This window comes from Pan troglodytes, chromosome 5, assembly GCF_028858775.2.
Source record: "Pan troglodytes isolate AG18354 chromosome 5, NHGRI_mPanTro3-v2.0_pri, whole genome shotgun sequence".
NCBI lineage: Eukaryota > Metazoa > Chordata > Mammalia > Primates > Hominidae > Pan > Pan troglodytes.
Genome location: NC_072403.2, coordinates 119,535,432 through 119,557,168, shown reverse-complemented (window position 1 = coordinate 119,557,168; position 21,737 = coordinate 119,535,432). Strand labels below are relative to the sequence as shown.

General features: G+C 44.5%; 1 protein-coding gene across 4 annotated transcripts in view; it reads right to left on the bottom strand.

The window, feature by feature from the left end:
- The window catches only part of SOBP (sine oculis binding protein homolog), a 169,673-nt gene that overhangs the window by 23,332 nt on the left and 124,604 nt on the right, over positions 1 to 21,737 (bottom strand). For all 4 annotated transcript variants that reach the window (XM_016956073.4, XM_016956074.4, XM_016956075.4 and 1 more), the window contains one exon: positions 1,423 to 3,378. In XM_016956073.4, the coding sequence (XP_016811562.1) occupies positions 1,426 to 3,378 (1,953 nt within the window). In that variant the 3' untranslated portion in view covers positions 1,423 to 1,425. The remainder of the gene's footprint in view (positions 1 to 1,422; positions 3,379 to 21,737) is intronic.

The window sequence follows — 21,737 nt, the reverse complement described above, 5'->3', positions numbered from 1 at the left end:
TGTCTTGGTTTCCTCATCAATAAAATGAAGACGATAATTGTCCTATGGACCCAGATCCAAATAAATACTACCGAAAAACACTTAGAAGACAGCCTGCATACAAATGTGAGCAATTCTTCATCTTACGAGATCCACTCTCCTGGCCCCCGCTTCCTTCCTCCTGGAGTTTGCACTCCCACCAGATGGGGGCATGCCATCATATTTACCTTTGTATCTCCCTAGTCCCTGGAAGGAGCAGTGTACAAGTTAGGTGCTCAATAAATGCTCATCTCTCCTCTTCCTCTCCATAAGAAGTTGATAAACTCAACTGAATTTTGGCCTGTTTGATGCCCGCTTGGATAGACGGGAGAGCTTGGGCTGTGTCCAACAGGCCTGAGTTGAATACGGCTTCCCCACGTACCAGCTCTGCTTCGGGCACAGTATCTAAGCTTCATCTGCCTCCTTGGTGAGATACAGATGATGCCTATTCCACCAGAATTGGCAGGAGGAGCAAATGAGGCCACCTCTGCCTATGACAGGCACACATGTTAGTTCCCCTTCCCAATATTGAAAAATTTAACTCACTCTCGGCGGCTCACTTGGCATTAGGCAGGTGTCTATGAGGTCAGAGATGTGCAGTGTCACTCACTTTAGCAATGCCACCCTCTTCCCTATCGAAGCCTCCCATTACCTGCAAAGGTGAGCAACTCATCAGCTAAGCCGCTGGGCCCCAAAAGGGGGAGAGAGCAAAGCTGGTCAGTGACGCTTGAGGCCTACCCTGGGGGATGCTGCTTGGTGCCAAACTGCAGGAAGGAGACCCCATGAACAGGAAAGACACCCTGCCAGGCAAATAGGACTCAGTGGCCTGGGTTCAGTTGACATATGCATGTAAGAGTTAGGTTTCATTCTCACTTTACAAATGGAATCCCGTCCTTATCAAGAAAATTTGGTGACATTCTGCCAATGAGGCAACCAGCTCTATTTAGTAGGTGGCCCAGCTCATGGGTTCACTGGACATTTCACCACTGCCCTGCAACCTCATGATCACACATTTAGGTGTCCCAAGTTAATCTCTTCTCCCTCCCCCCATCCTCCTCTTCTCCAATAGGGTGATTTACGGAGATGAGCATAATAAAGTGTAATTGGAGAGACAGTATTTCATGACAGGTTGGAGACTGAGCTTTCCCCTCAAGTAAGTGACCCGGGGCTTGGCACTCACATGCTGTGGCTCAGTTTCCTCGGCTGTAAAATGGGAATGATGCTACTGAACAACTCAGCGTCAGAGCTGCTGGCTCAGAATGTTGATAGCGTGACCACACCGTGTGCAATATAAAACACACAGGGTAAAATCATGACTATAATTACAACTCTCCCCTCTGCCTTGTCAGAAGTAAGGAGAGGTGCACTGGCTGGTGCGGAGGAGCGCCCGGCGGACATACAAACCTTTTACTTATTCTGATTTCTAATTCGGAGGCACCTCCTTTTGAGCGGCGGCTCCAGGTCCTCAGGCCCGGCGCTGAGCATGGGCGAGGAGATGATGCACGGCGCCATGGCAGCCTTCTCCGCGGGTTTTGGCACAGGCTGGATCACGCAGCCGGTCTTGGGCAGCATCCGCAGAGCATAGGCATGGTCCTCGTCCGCGGGGTTATTAAGGTTCGGGTCTGACTTGTCGCCCCCCGCCAGGGCCTCCTCGCCTATCAGCTTTTTGGCCGCCTCCCCGTCCAGGTGGCAGTTGGAAGCACAGTTATTCTCCTTGACCGACTCTAGCTCGCTCACCGCCGGTTCCTCAGGCGACAGCAGCTTCTTGGGGGGCGCGGGCGGCGGTGGCGGCGGCGGCTGCTCGGGAGGCGGCTCCGCGCTCTTAGCGCCCTCGGCGGCGGCGCCGCGCGTGCCGTTCACGATGACGTTGCAGGCCGCGGCCGCCTCGGGGCCCGCCGGGGCGCCCGGGCCTGGGTCGCCGGCGGCGGGCGGGCTGCAGTGGCCGTCCCTGCAGCCGCCGCAGGTCCTGCGCTCCGCGGCACCCGGCTCGCGCTCCGCCTTGACGTGCGCGTGCAGCGCGCGGTGGATCACGTTGTGCAGCCGGGCCCGGTGGCCCACGGTCAGGTCGATGACGCCGTCCTGCGGGCCCTGCAGCACGCCTGGGAAGCCGAGCTGGCCGCCCGCGCCCGGGGGGCCCGGGGGGCTGCCGGCGCGCCGCGTCAGGTCCACCACCTCGCTCCGGCCGTGCTCGGCGGGCGTGGGCGCCAGGCTCAGGGCCTGGCCCGAGCAGCCGGGGGGCGAGTCCGCGGACTTGGACGAGCCCTGCTTGGAGTCTCGGGGGGACAGGGAGTGTCCGCTTGGCTTGCCGCCCGCCGCCGCGGAGTCGCCAGGGGCGTTCGGAATGAAGTTCTCCCCGTTGCTGGAGAACCCGTTGGGGGGCTTGGAGTCGCTGACGTGAGGGATAGGGATGGGGATGGGGATGGGCACCGGTAGGGGCACGATCACGGGGTACGGCACGAGCAGGGTCGGGGGCGGCACCAGCGGGGCAAGCGACGGCAGCCCGAAATTCATCATCTGGGGCACCGGCATCGGGCCATTTGGCATCATGCTCACTGGCGGGAAGGGAAGACTCGGCAGCGGGGCGCCCGGAGGCGGCGGGGGCAGCAGGCCTGGGGGGTTCCCGGGCATGGTGGGGGTGCTCGGGGGGTGGATGTGGGGCGATAGCATGGGCCGGTGCATGGGGCTGGAAGTGGGGCCCAGGTTTCTGGGGCCACCGGGCGGGGGCCCGATGCCGGGAAGCATGGGGTTGGACAGGGGGCTGTTGGGGTTGGAGGCATGGTGCGGAGGCCCGCGGATGAAGGGCGGGCGGATCTGCTGCATGATCTGCTGCTCCATGAAGATGGGCAGCGGCACCGGGCCGCGGTTGGTCATCACCATGGGAGGGCTCCGAGGCGGGACGCCAAGGGGAGGCCCGATGCTAGCAGGTGGCTGGACGGAGACAGGAGGGATATTTGGAGTCTCGCTGATGGGGATGGACTTGGGCACTGGCGTGGGGATTTTAGTGACAGAGCAGTTGGCAGTGTCAGATGGAGAGACGGTGGTGGACGCCGACGGGCCAGGGCCCTGGCTTTGGCCAGCTGTAGCCACCGGGGAGGGGGCCTTCCTCCGAGCATCTGTTAGCGGGATATTCCAAGAGTCTGGAGTGAGCAGCTGCACCCCGGTGCCTTCTGCTTTATTTTCCATGGGAGGGTGTAATGTGCTGCACAGCCCAGCTGGAAGATTGGCCTGGGTCTCTTTGTAGAAAATGTCCATTTTGTATTGATTGAGACATTTTGCACTGCAGAACTGAAGCCTTCTTTCCCCGTCCCCAAAATCCAGGTATTCTTTTGTGTGTCTTATGTGCTTACACCAGTCACATACCTACAACACAGTAATAAAAAACCACAACAGGTAAGACAAGCAATTTACCTGGGTAGATGACGTTTCGTGTTTCACATAAAGGTTCTTTTAAACTTTACCAGCACTTCTCAAACAGGCAGAACTGTTTCCTTCTAAAAGGTAAAATTCTGAAATGTTTGTAAAATGATGGATTGGCTTTATAAATATGAGCTCTTCAGAATACCAATTATCACAACCTCCTATTCTTTTTTCTTAAATTGTGTTGTCCCCTTTAAGCATGACTTAAAGATGGTTCTGAGAAAAGGGAATATATATACCTGTCCAATGTACCTGCCCACACATTTTCACTTGTCAGAGAGGCTCATTGTAAATGCAAACCTAAAGAGTTTTGGAGGGAAAGGTTCTCCAGAAAGTTCAATGGGCTTGAAATATTACCCCTTACAATTCTCCTCATGCGAAGTCACTTTACACTGTTGACTATGTTTGATAATGCAGTTGGAAAGAGTGTACTGTGTTAACCAATAACACAAAGCGCTGAACATCATTATGTCTGGCTTCCAAGGAGAAACTTGGAATTAATCATGAAGTCTGTGTGAGGTTTAGCTATTCCCAACCTGTGATGTTGCAGCAAGCTAGAATTATTTTTTGAGCTGTTTGCCCACTCTCTCTCAGTAGTCAGAATTTTTGGTGACATTTCTTGGCAGGCAGTCTTATTTAACAACTTTTCAAACACCAGAGAACATTTTCCAAAAGTTGTTATGGCTTTTTCCCCCCTTCAAATCTACTCTTGGCAAAAGAAAGACATCACCAAATTTATTTTAAAGTTGGGCTGCAGAACTAATTAAAGGCTGAGAGCTTTTCCCAATTGGAAATCACTAGACATCAAAGTTCAAAAAATACTCATTCTCAGCTTCAGAACCCATTACTTTGGAGAAATTATTGTGATTTCATTAACACATTAATTTTGCAACACCATCAGCTCTCACAGATGGTGAAGACATGATCTACAATTCAAATATGACTCTTGTTTGCACAAATGTCTTTCCTTCATATGGCATTTTAAACAAGAATTAATATGAGTAATCTTGCCATAGCTATAAACAGATAAACAGATGTCAAAATTTTCAATAGTTCTTTCAGTGCCTTACTTTTTTTTGACAGAGTTTTACACACACAATCTTTTTTCTTTTTTTTCCTTTTTTTTGGGGGGGGGGCATTTTCTCAGCACTCAAGCCATATATAGCAGCAAAGAAAGAATTGTGAAACAGTGCAATGGTGAGTCTATTGAATTTGAGTCTCTCCCCCAATAAAGCACTGGTTCCAATATTGTTCTAAATGAGACCCTGTTTTTGTTGAAGAGGCTGTCTGTTGTTCTGTTGTTGGTGCGTGTTGGTTTTTTAAAAAAACTATCATAAACTGATATAATTAAAAGATGATAAATTTTAATAATGATTGGTCACATAAACAATGCAAAAACAACATATGCTGGGCATTTGATTACTCATCTCATTTAACTCTCAGCTTTCCTTGATTGTAAACAGTGGTGGCATGCTGGTATGTGATCATGGGCGAACACGCACGTGGCAGATGTGGGTCTGTATGTGTAAATCCACTCTTTTCCTTCTCGCTTTTTTTCCACTGATATTTGCAGGTAATAAACTTGATAGTGTGAGATTGAACAACATGTTGGCACACATTCGTGTTTTGTTTAGTCTCATCAAATTGCCCTTTCAAACTACTTCTTGCAAAAAATTTTGGAGAGTGAGAAAACTGCTGAGTTACCTTTGATGATTAGAAAGGCATTCTTTCAATTTAGCTATCAAAACTGTTGCAGTTATTAAAGTGGTAAAAAAAAATATTTCAGTGCTAATATACTCCTGTGTTTCACTATAGTGTTTCATGTTCCTCCTGAATTAAGGGAAGCTTTTATCATAATTGAGATGCCCAGTTTACAAAAAAGTGCAGAATTGCCTCTGATGAGAAGAGACCCACAGAATCCATCAGACCCTCAAATTTTTCATCTAGATAAAGGTTAAGTAAACAAGTATTAGAAACATGATGCATGTAAGTTATTGTTTTATAAACCTGATCATTTAAATAAAATTAATGTATAATGATGTGGCACTTAAATTCCACTATGAAATAAAACCACCTGCTTCTGTTTCAATATTAGGCATCCATAGAAAGCCTGCAGTGCAAATTTACAAGCTTGAAGTGAAGGATCAAAAATAGCTTCTTTAATCATTGACTAAAAAAAATTATCAATGAATTAAGCTAATTAAAATAATATACCCATTTTCTGGCATATTTTTTTGGATCTTATTTTTTAGCCATAAGGGAGAAGGGTTTTCTGAAATCCTTAATTGGTTTTTAAATTGCCAGATTGAATTATTTGCCTCCAAAGGATTCCTGTTTCCTCAAGCCAAATAAATATTTTCAAATGGAGTAAAAAATAATAATAATCTAAATATAATTTATATGTTCTCCCTTCCCTTCCTTCACTTTCAGTAATCCAATGATGAATAAGGAATGCTCATAGATCTATCCCAGTTGTCAAATGAGAATTCTCCACCATATCTCATCGATTTTGACATAAAAAGAATTACAGACATCAAAGTTAGAAGCAAAATCCTATTTCATCAAACTTTCCCATTAAAGCAAAGGCCTACGGTTAGCTGCTTGATTTTCAGCAGCATCCCAAAGTGTTCGTAGTAGTGTGACAGTTCATGACTATCTTGTTTTGGGTAACGTGAGAGAGAGAGAGAGAGACAGAGTGTGTGTGTGTGTGTGTGTCCTTGCCTTATTAAATTTCAATTCAGAATACTGATCTAAAAATACAGAAAAGCAATCTTTCTGGTGAAGCAAAAAATTATTAGAGGAAAAACTGTCACTTAAGAAATAATGAATCAAGTCTGTCTTACAGGACTCATCATTTAAGATGAGGTCAATGAATTTATGGCACAAATGGCTATATCATGTGAGGCAATAAAACACGGTACTATCATTCATGCTACATCTAACTAATGACACACTTCTAGTAATTAAAGATTTCATCATAAGAGCCTGAACTGATTACTTAAGATGTGGTAGTTAGATGAAAATATATACCATATCCCTCTCTCTTTAATAAAACAACATTTGCATATCCAGGAAAACACAATATGTGTCTCATAAACTCTGGTTTTCTGAATTGTGGTGTGGTGGGTTATTCTTTCCTTCTTTCACTGACAGCTTTACATTTTATTTCACTTTTTAACTTTTTGAGGAATTATTTTTTTCCTCATTATGCCAAGAAGTACCAAAATTCCTTCAGATATTTTAGAAGATAAAGATTAAGAAGTGCAGGGATTTACGCACTGAGCTCTGGAATGATTTCCCCCTAATTTCACCCCAGCTTTGTTTCTGTTGGAATCTGGCCTCTTTGGTTCCACTTCTCTCACTAACAGGTCCTAGATTGGACAGAGGCTGAAGCTGTTTAACGATGCCAATCTGGGGACCCAACAACCAGCAAATGCAATGCCATTGAGCGAGACAGCTGAAATGCTTCGTATCACAAATACATAATGTATCACCAGGAAGACAAAAAGATCACAAAGGAGATAAACAAATGCGTATTCCATTCAACCCTATAACAGCAGTCCTCAAAAAGATTAAATTTACCTTCCTGGGATGGGTCCAACTCTAAACAACAGAATGAACATTTCCTTTAGTCCATTTAGAGTATTTATATTTGGGTGGCTGACTGCCAGAGTAGTACTTATAAGCTCAGTGGCCTGATGGATTCACTCCTTTCCTGTGAAATAAATGTGTGGCAACCTACACCGCTCAACTGCTCCAAAGACACTGCCTCAGCAGATATATCACTTGCTCCTGATATAAGAAAGCCGAAAGGCACGACTTGTGGTTCTTATAACTCTTTCCATCTTGTATTTCCCCGGAAAGAGAGAAAGCTATTCATGTTGGCAACTGAGCCTTTATTTTTATATAAACGTCAAAGTCAAGGCCAAAGTATGCCATGAGGTTACCCACATGGGCACGATATACAGGTTCTTCTGGGCTTAAGAAAAAACTCAGGCAACTGAGGGAGGGGGACAGGGTTCCTAATTAACACATTCATCAGCTGTTAGCTGTGGGAGTAAAGTTCAGCCTATAATGGAATCCACCACTGCCTTCTGAGCGGTAATCTGGCATCAGGCAATATTTAATTAAGAAACCCTTTTGCTGAAATCTTTAACTGGGCAAAGATGTTTGTAGCAATGGAACAGTAAAAAAAAAAAAAAAAAAAAAGATATTAGCACCTCCGTGAATGCCATCAACAATTTGAAAAATAAAACAAAAAAATCTTCACGTGCTTTCCACTTCATCTGACTGTCTACTAATATATCTCCTAGGTAACAGCTCAGAAGTTGTAGCTCCTTAAGCAAAACTGTAGCTTATCATAAAAGGGAGGTTCTCTGGGCCTTGGCATGTTGACTGTGGCACTGATCTTGTAGTCTAGGCCAGCTCAAAAATCATGAACTCATTCAAGTGAAGCAAAGGAGGATGGAGGGACGTGGGCAGGGGTGCTCAGTGTTTTGAAGGCTTTGGGGTCTGCTCTGCCTGTAGACAGTCACCTCACAGCATGAGCTGAGGGCCTCAGACTGACCCACCTGAGCACTTGCTCCCAGCCCTACCCTGGAATGCCGTGGTCCCAGTATCAACTGTTCCTTTGGGTCTAGACACTGCCACCAGCAGGGCCCTAGTTCAGTGTCCCTGAGTGGCAAAAGAGGCTATGGAAATCACATGGGATTTAGAATCAAAAGATGTTGGCATGAATCTGGGCTTTATTCCTTATTAGCAGTGCAACATTATGAAAATCTCAGCCTCAATTTCTTTATCTGTAAAATGGAGCTAACAGTCTAATGATTGTGTGCTAGGCATATCACTAAGCTTCTTACAGAGTATATATTTTCAATCCCCAGCCTGTCCCACATGTTTTACATGTGTTTTATGGGGAGGATGCTTCTATGGCTGCAGGAAGAGGGAAAGGGAGATTTTCATCCACTGCTTTCCTATGAGCCTGTGTGTCTTTGAGATAAAACAGGGCACGTTTCTCTCTGGGCAAACTCATGCTACACCTCACAGATACCAGCCCCCACCTTGTTCCCTAGGAGGCTCTGTCCCCAGGGCTAACAGAGGAGCTGTCTGCAGGGACAAGGAACCAGCCCACAATTCTATGTGCATCCCAGCTGCCCACCATCCTGAAAAGCCTCTATTCAACTCCTGCTGAGCCCTCTTATTTTTCCAAGGCCAGTCATTTTCTAATTCAGGCAAAAGCTTGATAAAGCGACATGGCTGCTTGGAAATGAGCGTTAGAACCATTAAAATGAATCATTCCTCTTCGGCTCAACTGCTGTTTGAATAGTGGAAGCCATAAACTGTGCTAGGCATATTTTATTAAAAAACAGAGCTGATGGACGATCTGCTTGACTCATTACATGGCAGAACTATCTTCCAAAGGAAAGGCCAGAAGCCACAGTATCAGGTGCCTTTTAAGACTGGATGACCCCAACCTGCCATGGCAGAATGTTCACTTGAGGGAAGAGCCCCCACAAAATGGGGAAGGGCACACCAACACTAAGCTCACCATTCCAAGTTTTTCTTGCAGAGCTGGATTTGAGTGAAGGAAGGAAAAAGATGACCTAGTCATAGACATGCAAAGCCATACGGAATTGAGAGAGGAATTTAAAGTAGAAACAGGAAGGGCTCTTATACAATAAAAACAAATGCATGAAGAAGTTCATTTTCAAAACAAGAAACTTTCTGCAGGTTTAGATTCCAACATGCTGGTGTTTGCTACATAGTTCTTTTTATTTGGGTTTTTTTGTTTGTTTGTCTGTTTTGCTTTGTATTTTATTCATTCTCATTCTCTAGCTTGCTCTAGCTCTCTCTCTCTCTTAAATAAGATTTGGAGCTCAAGGAGAGGCTAAAGAACATCTTTGTTAGAAGTGAAAAAATCTCATTAGAAAACTGCCCTGTAGGAACTTTATACCATGACTCAAGTTCTACTTATCTTATAAATTTTAAGCTGGGTTCTAGAAATCTTGGCCCAGGTCACAGGAGCAGATCCTTCCTTCTCTTTCTCATGTGCCATGAACTCTGTAAGGCAGAGCAGAGATGGGCTTGGTTTTCAGGATCTCAATGAGCTTTAACAAATGGCTTATTATGGACCCAAGTCTCTGATTCTACAGCCAATGCAAGAGATGGAATCCTGGCCTGTATTCAGTGACTGCAGGCCCACCCTGACAGCCAAACACATGATTCAGAAGATGATTTTTCTCTTTGGGCTGATGTTTTACGTTGCTTAAGAGTATTAATATACCATGACAAAACTCTCTGCTTCATTTAAGGTGGATGAATGCAACTTACACCTTCACAATACAAGTCATCCAGATGGAAACTAAAAAATTCAATCGTACATCAAAAAACCTGGTCTGCCTGGTACCAAATGCCTGCCTCTTTGTTTTCCAGTTATTTGGTCCTGAGAGGGCACAGAAATCACCTAAGAAATCTCAAAGCAGTGAAATTAAGCCCTGAAAGGAACCTCGGTGATCATCTCATCCTCTCCTCCAACCTCCAGCTCCCAGTGGAGCCAGGCATTTAATCCCTCTGAGCCTCAGTGCTCAGCTGTAAAAGGAGATCACCCACAGTGACGACCCTGCCCGGGAAACATGTGAGAAAGAAAGGAAACTGGGAGGGGACTACAGACATGGAAAACGTGCCTCCTAAGAAGGGAGCAACGTCCTAGCCCATCTCCCATTGCCAGGCCATCCCATGCCCATTTTATCAGCTCCAAGTATCACAACTACTCTCTGCCCTGAAAAATTTGCCATCACATAATCCAGTTTACTCATTGAAAAGTGAACATTTATTCAGGGACCATCATGGGTGAGGTGCTGTGCTAGGAACCTGGGACATGAGTAAAATGAAGCTCCTGCCCTCATATGAGGTAGAATCTGCCCCAGGAAACTGGAGGCACAAGTTTTCGTTTTGTTTTCATTCAAGCATCTCTGCTTCAAACTGAAGCTTAAGAGAAAACCGATCTTCTATTTCTAACACTTTTATTCATTCAGAAATAAATACTGCGCTGTGCTCCAGAAGGCAATGGGCTGTGGAACAGGGCAGGAGAGACTTAGTACACCTGCCCTTGCGGAGTTCAAAATCTGTCTATTAGCAATAAGTGGAAAAATTAGCACACACTCTCCTCTATCAACAGATTTGTTCTAAAGGTTAACATGCAACTAACAGCTTTTAGCAAAAAAAATCCTTAATATCTACTGTCTCAATGTCAAATTTCCCTTTGTTCTTCTAAGCCAATACTGTGACTCCTCTTTTTTAAAAATGTATTATCTGAATCTTTTTTCAGATATGTATTTACCTTATTTACTGTAACTTTTTGTTTTTCAAGTATATATTTGGCTCTCTTTTTGTGTCATTGTTTTTCTTCCTGCTTTCTAATGAATATTTGAAGTTTCATTATTTGTGACTATAAGAGTTTAAGAAAAGTTGCAGGGAAGGACTTTGGGTTGTACTTGTATATAAGGGAAACCCATCAAACTAATGTGTTAAAAAGTGAAGTATGCTAGTTGCCCAGCTTCTGTCTGTGGTCACACACCTCATTTCTTCCGTCATGCAAACTTTTTTTTAGAAAATGGCAAAAGTCGTATTCTAAAATATGTGGTTTTAGTTCCACAACACAACTAATCAGACATCAAGTAAGAGGACTTTTTGGAAGGATTGCTGTGATTATCAGTGGTATCTGGAGCAGTCCCCCCAACCCCCCCGCCAGGGACTTTGAATCTGCCTTCCAGCCTCCTCACTCCCTGGGTTGTATCTCACCCTGGTGATGAGTGGTACCCCTGAAACACCACAGGGCCAAGCTTACGTTGTGTGCTGGTGGCCCAGGTCAAGGGCACTGCTGAGCAGAACCAATGGCACCTCTGATAATCCCTCATTGTGTCCACTACCTTAGCCCACTTTCTGGCTGCTTTTCAAAAGTCTGCAGCTGCTCCTAGTGACATCACATCCACTCACCAACTACATACTGATTGCTTGGGCTCTGCCGGGCACCTGGCTATGGGCTTTACTTGCATTGCTTCATTCAGTTCTCTTCTGACAGTCTCTTGCACATTTTCTGCACCCTGGGCCATAGCCTGAACCTACCTGTGGGCACCCTAAGTTGCCCAACTCAGCCCCTGGTATCCATCTCTGCCCAGTCCTCAAATATCTCCAGGACACTCTAATGAAAGTCATGGCTTTTATTATTGTGACTACTGCAAGCCCCAGTTTGATGTAATACTAATAAATTATACACTAGTAACAATAGGTAGCTTTATTTAAGCTCTAGTACCCATGCTGAGCATGCTACATGAATTTCCTCATTGAACCTCCACAAATACCTTATCTTATAGATAACTGGGGGTTAGATAGGTTAAATAACTTGCTCAAGATTACCTATGCAGATAATAGATGGCAGATCCAGATTCTAAGTTAAATCTGTCTGGCTTCAAAACTCATACTGCCCCACTATCTCAAGGGTTTTTTGCACTTTCCTACAAATTACAGGATTAAGATAGGTGACTAATATTTGACAATAACTTTCTGTTTTGAAATTCCAGAATCACTGACATTTAGAACTCTAAGGAACTTCGCAGGTGAAACCCAACCTATCTCCCACAGCAAGCTTGGGTTTCCTTCTACACATAGGTCATCTTCCAGGTGGCATCCATACTTCCTGTGACAGAGACAAACATTCATACCCATCTACACAGCCAAAAGAGTGATTCATACCATAGCAATCTTTCTCCTTTGCACCAATTTTCCTGGTGGCTTGCTAAAGAGGGTTGTAATACAACTGCAGGTCTCTATGCAATATAATTGAGGCAGTCTATTTTGTTGTCAACCAGCATTGATTATTAGAAAGTTTAACCACTCCACCTCCCTGTCACTTCTACCTACTGTTTGCCAGGGTCTCCCAGCACAGATCAACTCCTCTTCCAAATCTCAGTCTTTGAAAAAATTAAAAGGAGTCATCATATTTGCTCCAGATTGTTATTTTTAAACATCCCCAGTTCTGGCACCCAGTTCCCAGGGCACAAGTTCCCAGGGCCCTTCTATGCTGTCTGTCCTCCTAGGGACATGCTAGTGAGACCAGCTGCCACTGACCCAGGAATACACTTCACCTTGTTAATGCCCCTCTTAAAGGGTGGAGCCCAGAATGGGATGCAGTAGCCTGACTAGCAGAGAGTCCAGTGGAATTCTTCCTCCCTCATGTAAAACACTATACCTCTGCTAATGCCACCAAAGAATGCATGTGCTTTTCAGCAGTCAAGTCCCACTGTTAGGCCTTCGCTTTTTATATTTTATTTTTTTATTCTTTCCTCTGTGCATATGCTTACCCAAGGTCTTTGCTTTTTAAAAACAAACATTTATTGACTATTCGTTATATTCCAAGCTTGAGCCTTTCACTTCTCTCTCTTAATTCTGGCAACAAACTTGTAAAGGAGCTACTATTTTTCCCATTTTACTTAAAAATGAGAAAACAAAGATTCAAAGAATTGACGTGGTTTCCCTAAACCCTCTCAGCCTACAAATAGTGAAGCCCGGATTCAGACCCAGAACTTCAAACCCATCCTCTTTTCACTCTACTATGCTGCCTACTTCACTCTGAGTTTCTGGTCAACCGAAACCTTTTTCTTCTAAGGGCTCATCAACTATTTCTTTAATAATATATTCAAGGTCTTTTGAGGGTAAGCCATCAAACTACTTGTCTAGAGTTTCAGAAATCAGAAACCCTTTCCCAATTTTAAAAATTTGGTCAACATTTGTCCGTTTCTGTATTTTTTACAGAGCAAAGATTAACCAGAAGTAGATATGAAATCATCTACCAATTTCCTTTTGTGAGCTGGAAGATCTAATTTGCTTAGCATAGCAGGTGTTCTCTGCCTATCTCTCTCTCTCTCCCCCTGACTTGGGATTGGTACCCTTCTTTATGGTATTCCCTACTCTTTGCAGTGTAGAGAACATTCTCTTTACGGAGACAATGGAAACCAAATAAAATCTGCCCAGCCCTGCCTTTTCATCCTCTTTTGTTAAATATTACATGACTTGCTCTAAATACTGATCTATCCACTTCTACTTCTTTTTCCTTCTATGAACATAGCGTTACTAGCTCCTTTTATTAACTTGGGCATTCCCCTAAGGGTTCAGCTCCTTTTGCAGCCTAGCCTTCCTGATCTAATTTCATTTTCAGAACTTTACACAAAGCCCCAAATAACTCCCCAAATGCACTGAGCCTCTGATGGTCGGACCAAATCCACCTTTCCTTGGCACTTCAAAAAAATCTGCTTTTCTAAACTCCAGGGAATGTGGCTGATCATATCCAGCATTCTCCCCCTCTGCTATCACGTATTCCAAGATAGTGCCACTTCCCCACTCCAGCCACATTCCAAGTAGCTCTACCCTAGATTAATCAGATGGTGGTCAAAGTAGGATTCCCTTCACTGCTCCTCCACCTTCTCATAACTCTTCACAGGGCATGGGGGGGAATTATTAACTGCTCTGTTTTGAAGAGAATAATATTTTTAGTAGATAACAAGATAAATTATCCCATATCTTGCTTCTTTGATAATTAATGTATTTTTAAATGTCTGCTCCATATTTTATACTAAATATCCCCACATTATTCTTTTGATGCTTCCTTTTATATTCCTAAAATTCCTGTCTTGCATTTCCCTCTCAAGAGTGTCAACTGCTATACAAGGATATATTTTCAAGCATTTTACCTACCTATTAGATATGTCTGTGGGGTGTGTCATTTTATATTTTAGTTCTCTGTGTTAGCTCTAGTCTAGGCACAAGACACTGCCAAGTCTCAGTGGGATCTCTGAGACTGTTTTCACCTTTTTGTGTCCATAAGCCAGGGCAACTTGGTCCTTCCCATTCTCTGCATTGGCAGAGAGACTTTGGAAGTCAATTGTTTGTTCCTGCTAATGTCTTTGTTTACTCTTGAGAAGAACTGGCTCTTCTCCACAATCGCATCTCTTCTTGTATCATCCCAGCTGCCTTTATCATGTCCAGTTTTCAAGTTTATTGGGATAGTTGCTGCCTCTGCTAGCCACCTAATAGTTGAAAGTTTTCTTGATGAGATTAAATCTGTAAATACATTCTTCCCAATTTTCAATCAGTGCCTCAGGCTTTGATTCCATTTGGCTCAGAAGACCCACATGCTGCCCACTCTGCAACTTTGGGTCCTGCTCCTGTGCCCTCTGGCACCCCGTCTACCTTCAAGAGCTGCTGGGAGGATCAAAACAAATAGTGCAAATGGAAGCATTCTAAAAAATAAAAAGTGCTGCATAAATACAGATGTTTTTATGTATTATTACAAAGGTAAGGTAACACATTTTCCTATTTAGAAAAACAGGGCCAACTGTTTTACCTATACTCTACTCTTACTTACCCTTTATTCTGTTAAATCTGTTATTTTAAAAAAAGAGAGGGAGAAAAATACCCTACTACAAATTTTCCTCTGATGTGTACTTCAAAGTAAAAAGCACACTGCAAAAATAAAACCCAGAAACCCAAACCAACAAAACACTTGACCCCCAAATTCTTTACTATGCTTCTAATGGTTTGTGGAGTGTTTGACAGCAATATAATTGCAATAATGAGGAGGTTTTTGGGCCAGGCTGTGGTCTTAAGCTCACTATGGATGTTTTAGCCCTAGGCTCAGCTTCAGGCCAGCACCAGTCACCCGGGCCAGAGTTACCAATGGAATCCCTTATGCTCTGTCACACACAAATGTGACATTTATGGCATCTGGTATATAATGCTGCAAATTCAAAAGGCCCCGTGTGTTGGGCTCATGAACCTGGGGAGAAGGAATAATTTGGATTGCCTATCGTCTTTTTTAGTTAATTAAAACCTGTGTGAGAGTGACTGCTTAGTGGCAATTTCCTAGATACGTGGGAGGGATGTGCTGGACTGCTTCTGATTTCTTTGGATATCCACACTGGTTCCTTTGTCTCTGAAAAGCTTATTTCCTGTTTGTGGACCGCTGATTTGCCTAGTTCTTTTCTGTCTTTGTTCTGTGAATTTAGCCATCCTGCTGTGCTAACTACCTGGTTGAAAACCAATGCTCAACAAATACTGGATTCTCCACTAAGGATCCCTCTTACAACTCCATCCTCATCAGCGAATCCTGGGCTCGCCCAACTGAATCTCCTCATCCAGGCCAAATGCCTGAACTGTTAAATGGTGTGAACCAAGACAACCCAGGACACAGATAGGCATTCATATATATTTAAACACACCTGTTATTTATATAGCTCCTTTCTTCCAATAAATTCAAGTGGCTCAATAGTACTATCATAATATCACTCATCAGAAATCTGTAAACAGACAAGCAGCCAGATAACATACCTTATTTTAGAGCTAAGTAAATTAAGACTAGCAACAATTACATATCAGTTGTCAGTATTTGGGTAGAAACCCCCATTTCCTAACCTCTGTATGACTAATGACATCATTCTTTGGCCTACTCTGAAGGAGGAAATGAGATGCAGAAGAAAACTGTACTGCCATCTGACCCTTCATACAACTGGACTCTTGGCTCCCGGGTAAGAGGAGAATTGAGCATAACAGAGCTGCCTAATTCAAACAGCCTGCATAACATGCCCTGGATCTGGTGAGACACAGAAAAAAGAAATATGGCGGATGCTCTAAATATGTGAGGGCGGGCCTTTCTTTCAGTGCTTAGTATCTAAGAGTGAAATAAAAGGTGTTACTGGGTATTTCCTGCTGTATCAAGGTATGCCTTTGATACAGATTGGCATGTTCCAAAAGTGGGCAGGAACAGGAGAGGGAACAAAGAGGAGGAGAAAAAGAACTGTGTGCTAACTACTTCTGTATCAGAACAGAGCCCATGAGATGCTGGTGCCTGCTGTGGTCATGGCCCTGCTGTCTCATTGGCTGTAGCTGCCTGGACCCAAAGACACCTGAAGATGTTGGTGTGGGCTCTGCCTAAGAGGGACAGAGCAACTCAATGGACCAATTAGATGTTCTTATTTGGGAAGTTTGGAATCAATATAATGCCAAGAGACTAAATAGTGGTGGAGAGAGTGGTCATGGGAATAAAGCCAGAGGACCACAGAGGAGAGAGGCAATGTGCAGAAACCACAGGGAAGCATAGGTCACAAATTAGAGAGTGGGGAGAAGGGAGCTGGAAGTGGATGGAGTAGAAGCCAAACTGCAGGGAATTGCAAATCTTTAACGGCCACGTGCTAAAACAGGAAGCATAGGTCACAAATTAGAGAGTGGGGAGAAGGGAGCTGGAAGTGGATGGAGTAGAAGCCAAACTGCAGGGAATTGCAAATCTTTAACGGCCACGTGCTAAATCAGGAAGCAAGGATGCCTGCTCCTTGGGAGCAGTAAGGCAGTCCAGTGGCTCAGTTACTAGCACTGTGGGACCATTCACTGCCAGAACAATTGCTCAGGCACCACAAGGATGAGTGGCAATGGCTATTCCCACCTTTCTGATTTCCCTGGGCTTCTTTATGGCAAGCTTCCATAACTTTAGGAAGACCAAAAGTCTCACCCAGCTTGACAGACTTTCTCAGATTTAATCCTTACCATAACCTTCCAGGTATTACTCTCTGCTAAAAAAAATGAGGAAAATCTAGGAAGAGGCAGTGACTTCAAGGTCCTTGCCTAATCCCATAATACTCCCTCCTGGTGGTTAATGACCCTGTATCTTGCTATAGGTGTGGCATACCCAGGACAGCCTCAGTCTGGGTGGACCCACTCAAATCCAAGGGTTGGGAGGCCTTGTCTTCTGCTGGTGCAAAAGCATAAAGTTTACACCAGGACATGCCTCTTATAGAAGCCTGCGTACACCTGCACTACTATTTCTGAGGGTCTCCATAGAAAGGAAATATGAATACTCTCTCAGGTTCTTGTCTATTCCTAAACCCATTCCAACTGCCCCCCACCCCACCGACCCTACCACTGACCAATATGCCCCAACTCTCTATTTCCTAAAGTATATGCTGAGAAACACTAGATCCACCAATAAATGCTCTGTCCCCCAAAAAGGATCCCATGGCCCAATAAGCTTGGGAAATGTTGCATATTCTATGCTCTTCTTTGGAGGTTCTCAGTGCAGGCTGCCATGCCTGAGCCTCTGAGGAGATCTGCAGAAAAGAAACATGCTTAAACTTCATTCATCCAGAGTTTCCCCAGCTTTTCAAAAACAGAACTCTTTTATTTTTAAAGTAGGCTTCTATAGGAAAACACTTTGAAAAATGCTACCTTAATCACTTGGATGCATAAGATGGGGCCAGGAAACCTAAGCCTTATCATGTTTTCTTTAATTAAAGCTTTCTTTTGTGGTACTGGGCCTGGATCTCATGGCACCTTTACACCCCAGAACCCCATCCTGCACATGATAAGGGTTCAGGATGCAATTACCAGTTGTAACTGAACTGCAGGAGAAGGTGAAGGTGATTCCTACACATGGGCCCCTCCGCATGTTAACAGGCTCTGTCCAGAAATCAACGTTACTCGTCCCCTTGTGGCACTTTTCTCAGCCTCAGTGCTCCCCCGCCCCTGCTCACCTCTAATCAGCTTCCTGTGCTCACTGAGGCCTAGACCCTATTATATTTCACCTTGTGGTTTCAGCTTCTGCAGTCACTACAAACTCAATTTCTGTCCTCTCAGTTCTAGTTACCCTACGCAGCCCACAAGCCCGACAGGATGTCATGAATACCAGAACCTATGGCGTGACCTTCCAAACCCCGAGGCTTCACCCAAGAGCATTTTAGGTCACACAGCTGCATTTTCTGCATGACAGATGAATTCCTGAGCATTACATGAGAAAGGAGCCACAACTGAGCAGCCTCTTCACGTGCACTTAAACCAAACAACAACAAATGGCATATCGCTATTTTTTGTATTTATACACAAAGGACTGTCCTTAACTGTCATGCTAAATAAAAACATAAAATCAAGAAAACTACTTCAAACAGCCTTGCTGGCACACTGATTTTGAACTAAATCCCATTGGTCTATGGATGAGGGTTTATTCTAGTCATGTTGATCATTTTATCTCTTCCTTTGGCCATTCTCTGCCACAGGCCTCTGCGCAAATTCAGCCTTATCCAGAGTAAGTGACACATATGTCCTAAAGGGCCAAAGAACTATGGTCTCAAGAGGAGAATGGGTGATCAGCTACCCCTAGACTAAGTAAACTCTTCTAACCAGACAAATACTTCATGGCCTAATAAACCCAAAGGAACTATGAATGCCCTTAATACTATGATTTCTGGAAGGTCACCTAACTTTCCTGAATTGTACCAGTTAGAAGTTACGCAAACTCTTCTCTATTGTCCTATTCACACTGTACAGTCATTTACCCATTAATTTGACTAAAAAGGGCTGCAACAATTATGTAATAAGAAGGCATATGGGCCGCGCACGGTGGCTCACACCTGTAATCCCAGTATTTTAAGAGGCCGAGGCGGGCGCATCACCTGAGGTCAGGAGTTCAAGACCAGCCTGGCCTATATGGTGAAACCCCATCTCTACTATAAATACAAAAAATTAGCTTGGCTTGGTGGCGGGCGCCTGTAGTCCCAGCTACTTGGGAGGCTGAGGCAAGAGAACTGCTTGAACCCAGGAGGTAGATGTTGCAGTGAGCTGAGATCGTGCCACTGCACTCCAGCCTGTGCGACAGAGAGACTCCGTCTCAGAAAAAAAAAAAAAAAAAAAAAAAAAGAGGAGTCATACAACAACCCAAGCTGCCCACATCTGTGTTGCCAGGCACTTTAAGAGAGAGCATGGGCTTGGCCCTGGGATGATCAAATCAAGCTGTGGGGTGGGCAGGCTCCCCAGCTAATTGAGCTTCTTTGCTGAACACCAGTGAGATGTGAGAGATGAGTTTGGATTGGAATTCCATTATGGGTTTTCAATAATTAAACATTACATGTTTGGAACCTCATTCTTCTGTATTACTTTTTAAATATTAATCTATTTACATCAGCTGGACTTCCTGCAGCTTGATACGCAGTAAACGGGAGTCACACTGAGATAGACAACTGTGTTCTTAGCTTAAGACATCTTTGATGATCACCAACAGTAAAGGCGACACAAACCCTCTGTTCAACCCAACCCTGTATAATAATTACCCTGCCTTTTAGAGGGTGGCTGGTTCCACTTTTTTCAGCACACTCACACATTCCTCATGACTACACTGACTTTCCAAATTAGCAAGAATCCAAATTAATCTTATCTCGAGAGTTTTATAATGCCCCTTAAGATCACTGGGGCACGCTGCCCTCTTTAGAAGCAGGGTTAGAAAATGGATGTGGAAGGTATGTGAGGGTTTCCTTGGAGATAACCCCACACTGCAGTGACACTCCAGCATAAAATTCAAAAGCCAGAGCACACATCAAAACCTCATTAAGGGATCACCTGTTTTATACCATGCCTGCATGCTGTTAGGACTTTAGGTGTGCGGGTGAACCCTGCTGCTCTGAAGCCTTCCCTGCCTCCTCCCATTTCATCATGCCTGGCAGACACTCGGAGCAGCGGCCCAGCAACTGCCCAGGAGCCCCTGTCTGCTGCCTGTTCATCCTCTCTCACCACAAACACACGGCACCCTGAGGACACAGAGGCCCTCCCCATGCCTGGATGCAAATGGCACTGCCCAAGAAGACAGCCTGAGGCCAGACTTCAATGGAATAGGGATTCTAGGCCAGGCAAGACAGCCAAGGGCTGTCTAAATCAAAGGACTGGGCCAACCGTCGCTGTGAGTGTCCGCTGCTTCGGAGATTACAGCCCCCACTGTTTCCGCAGTCAAAGTAATCATCAGACCCGAATCCACGCTCGGCCCCTCACAGAGAGCGCCATAGAACCCTCTCCGATTTGCTTTCAATTTAAGAATTTTATTCCCTTTTAAGACAAAGCGAGAAGTGCAGACCAGCCATATTACAAGGCTATTTTAAAGAGCAAAACACCATTTAACTTAATACAAAAAGATGTAGGATTCAAAGTGGAAAATTACAAGGGAGCTACCCCAGTAATAGAAAAGTCCCCAGCTGCCTACCCTTGTGACCAGAGAGGAAGCTAGATGTACTGAAAGTCCCAAGAAAATCTTCCCAGATATTAGTATATTGTTCTATTGTTTTACTTTTCAGTGCTATCAATGGCATATGCAAAATACCTGAATGCAAATGTCTGTTCTTAGTCTCAGAAGGGAGCCTGGGTCTGTGCATACCATCCAGGCAATGCATGGTGCCATCAGGGCTGGTCCAGGAAAGCTAAAGTCCTAAAGCTGTGACTGGTGGTCCCAGGATGCTGAGTGTCTCCTTCCCCATGGGAGAGGTGGCTGTACTAGACTTTGCAAAGGACAAGTAGATCCCAAGAGTGCACAGGAAAGGCTCCAGAGGGAAAGAAAAGCTCCTGATTTATTAGAGATTCCACAATGGCTGAAGCCGCCCCCCCGCTCCCCCCCCCCGCCCCCCTTCCTCAATGAGCAGGCATCCTTTCTTTTTCTTTTTTTTTTTCTTTTTTTTGCCTAGAGACAGAGTCTCGCCCTGTCACCCCAGGCTGGAGTGCAGTGGTATGATCCTAGCTCGCTGCAGCCTTGATCTCCTGGGCTCAAGTGATGCTCCAACCCCAGCCTCTTGAGTAGCTGGGACTACAGGTATACACCACCATGCCTGGATAATTTATAAATTTTTTTTTAGAGACAAGGTCTCACTCTGTTGCCCAGGCTGGTCTCTAACTAGTCATCTTCTTTTAACCCAGAGTTTCAAAATCCTTTCCCGTCCATAACTGGAATTGATTAAATTTTGCCTCCTCTTCCTGCTCTCCAGAGGCAGAACTAACAAGCAGAAATCAGCCTGCCCAACCTCAGGGCAGGTAGGAACTCTCCCCAGATTCTCACAATCAGATTTTTCCCTTGGGGAACACACCATCCTTTGAATAATTCCTGGTCTGAACAAAAAACCAAGTACATTCTATAGGTAGACAGAAGTAATTCAGAAGGGGACTGCCCACTGAGCTTTTCACATTTATAAGACAGACTAGGGGCAGGTGAGGGACAAAGTGAAGCCCTCTCATTTTGCCCCATACCCAAAGGCTGTCGTTTCCTCAAGATTATCTCAGCCTTTGTCCCTCTGATTTCCAAGTGACTTGGAAAACAGAGTAATAATCCCTAGAAAATACCTAAAAGCTTAATAAATCTATTGCTTGGAAGTACCCCACTAATATTCAGTCTAAATCTTTCTTTCCTTAATTTTATTTCATTACTCCTACCCTAATTATACCCCTTGTTCTGAGCT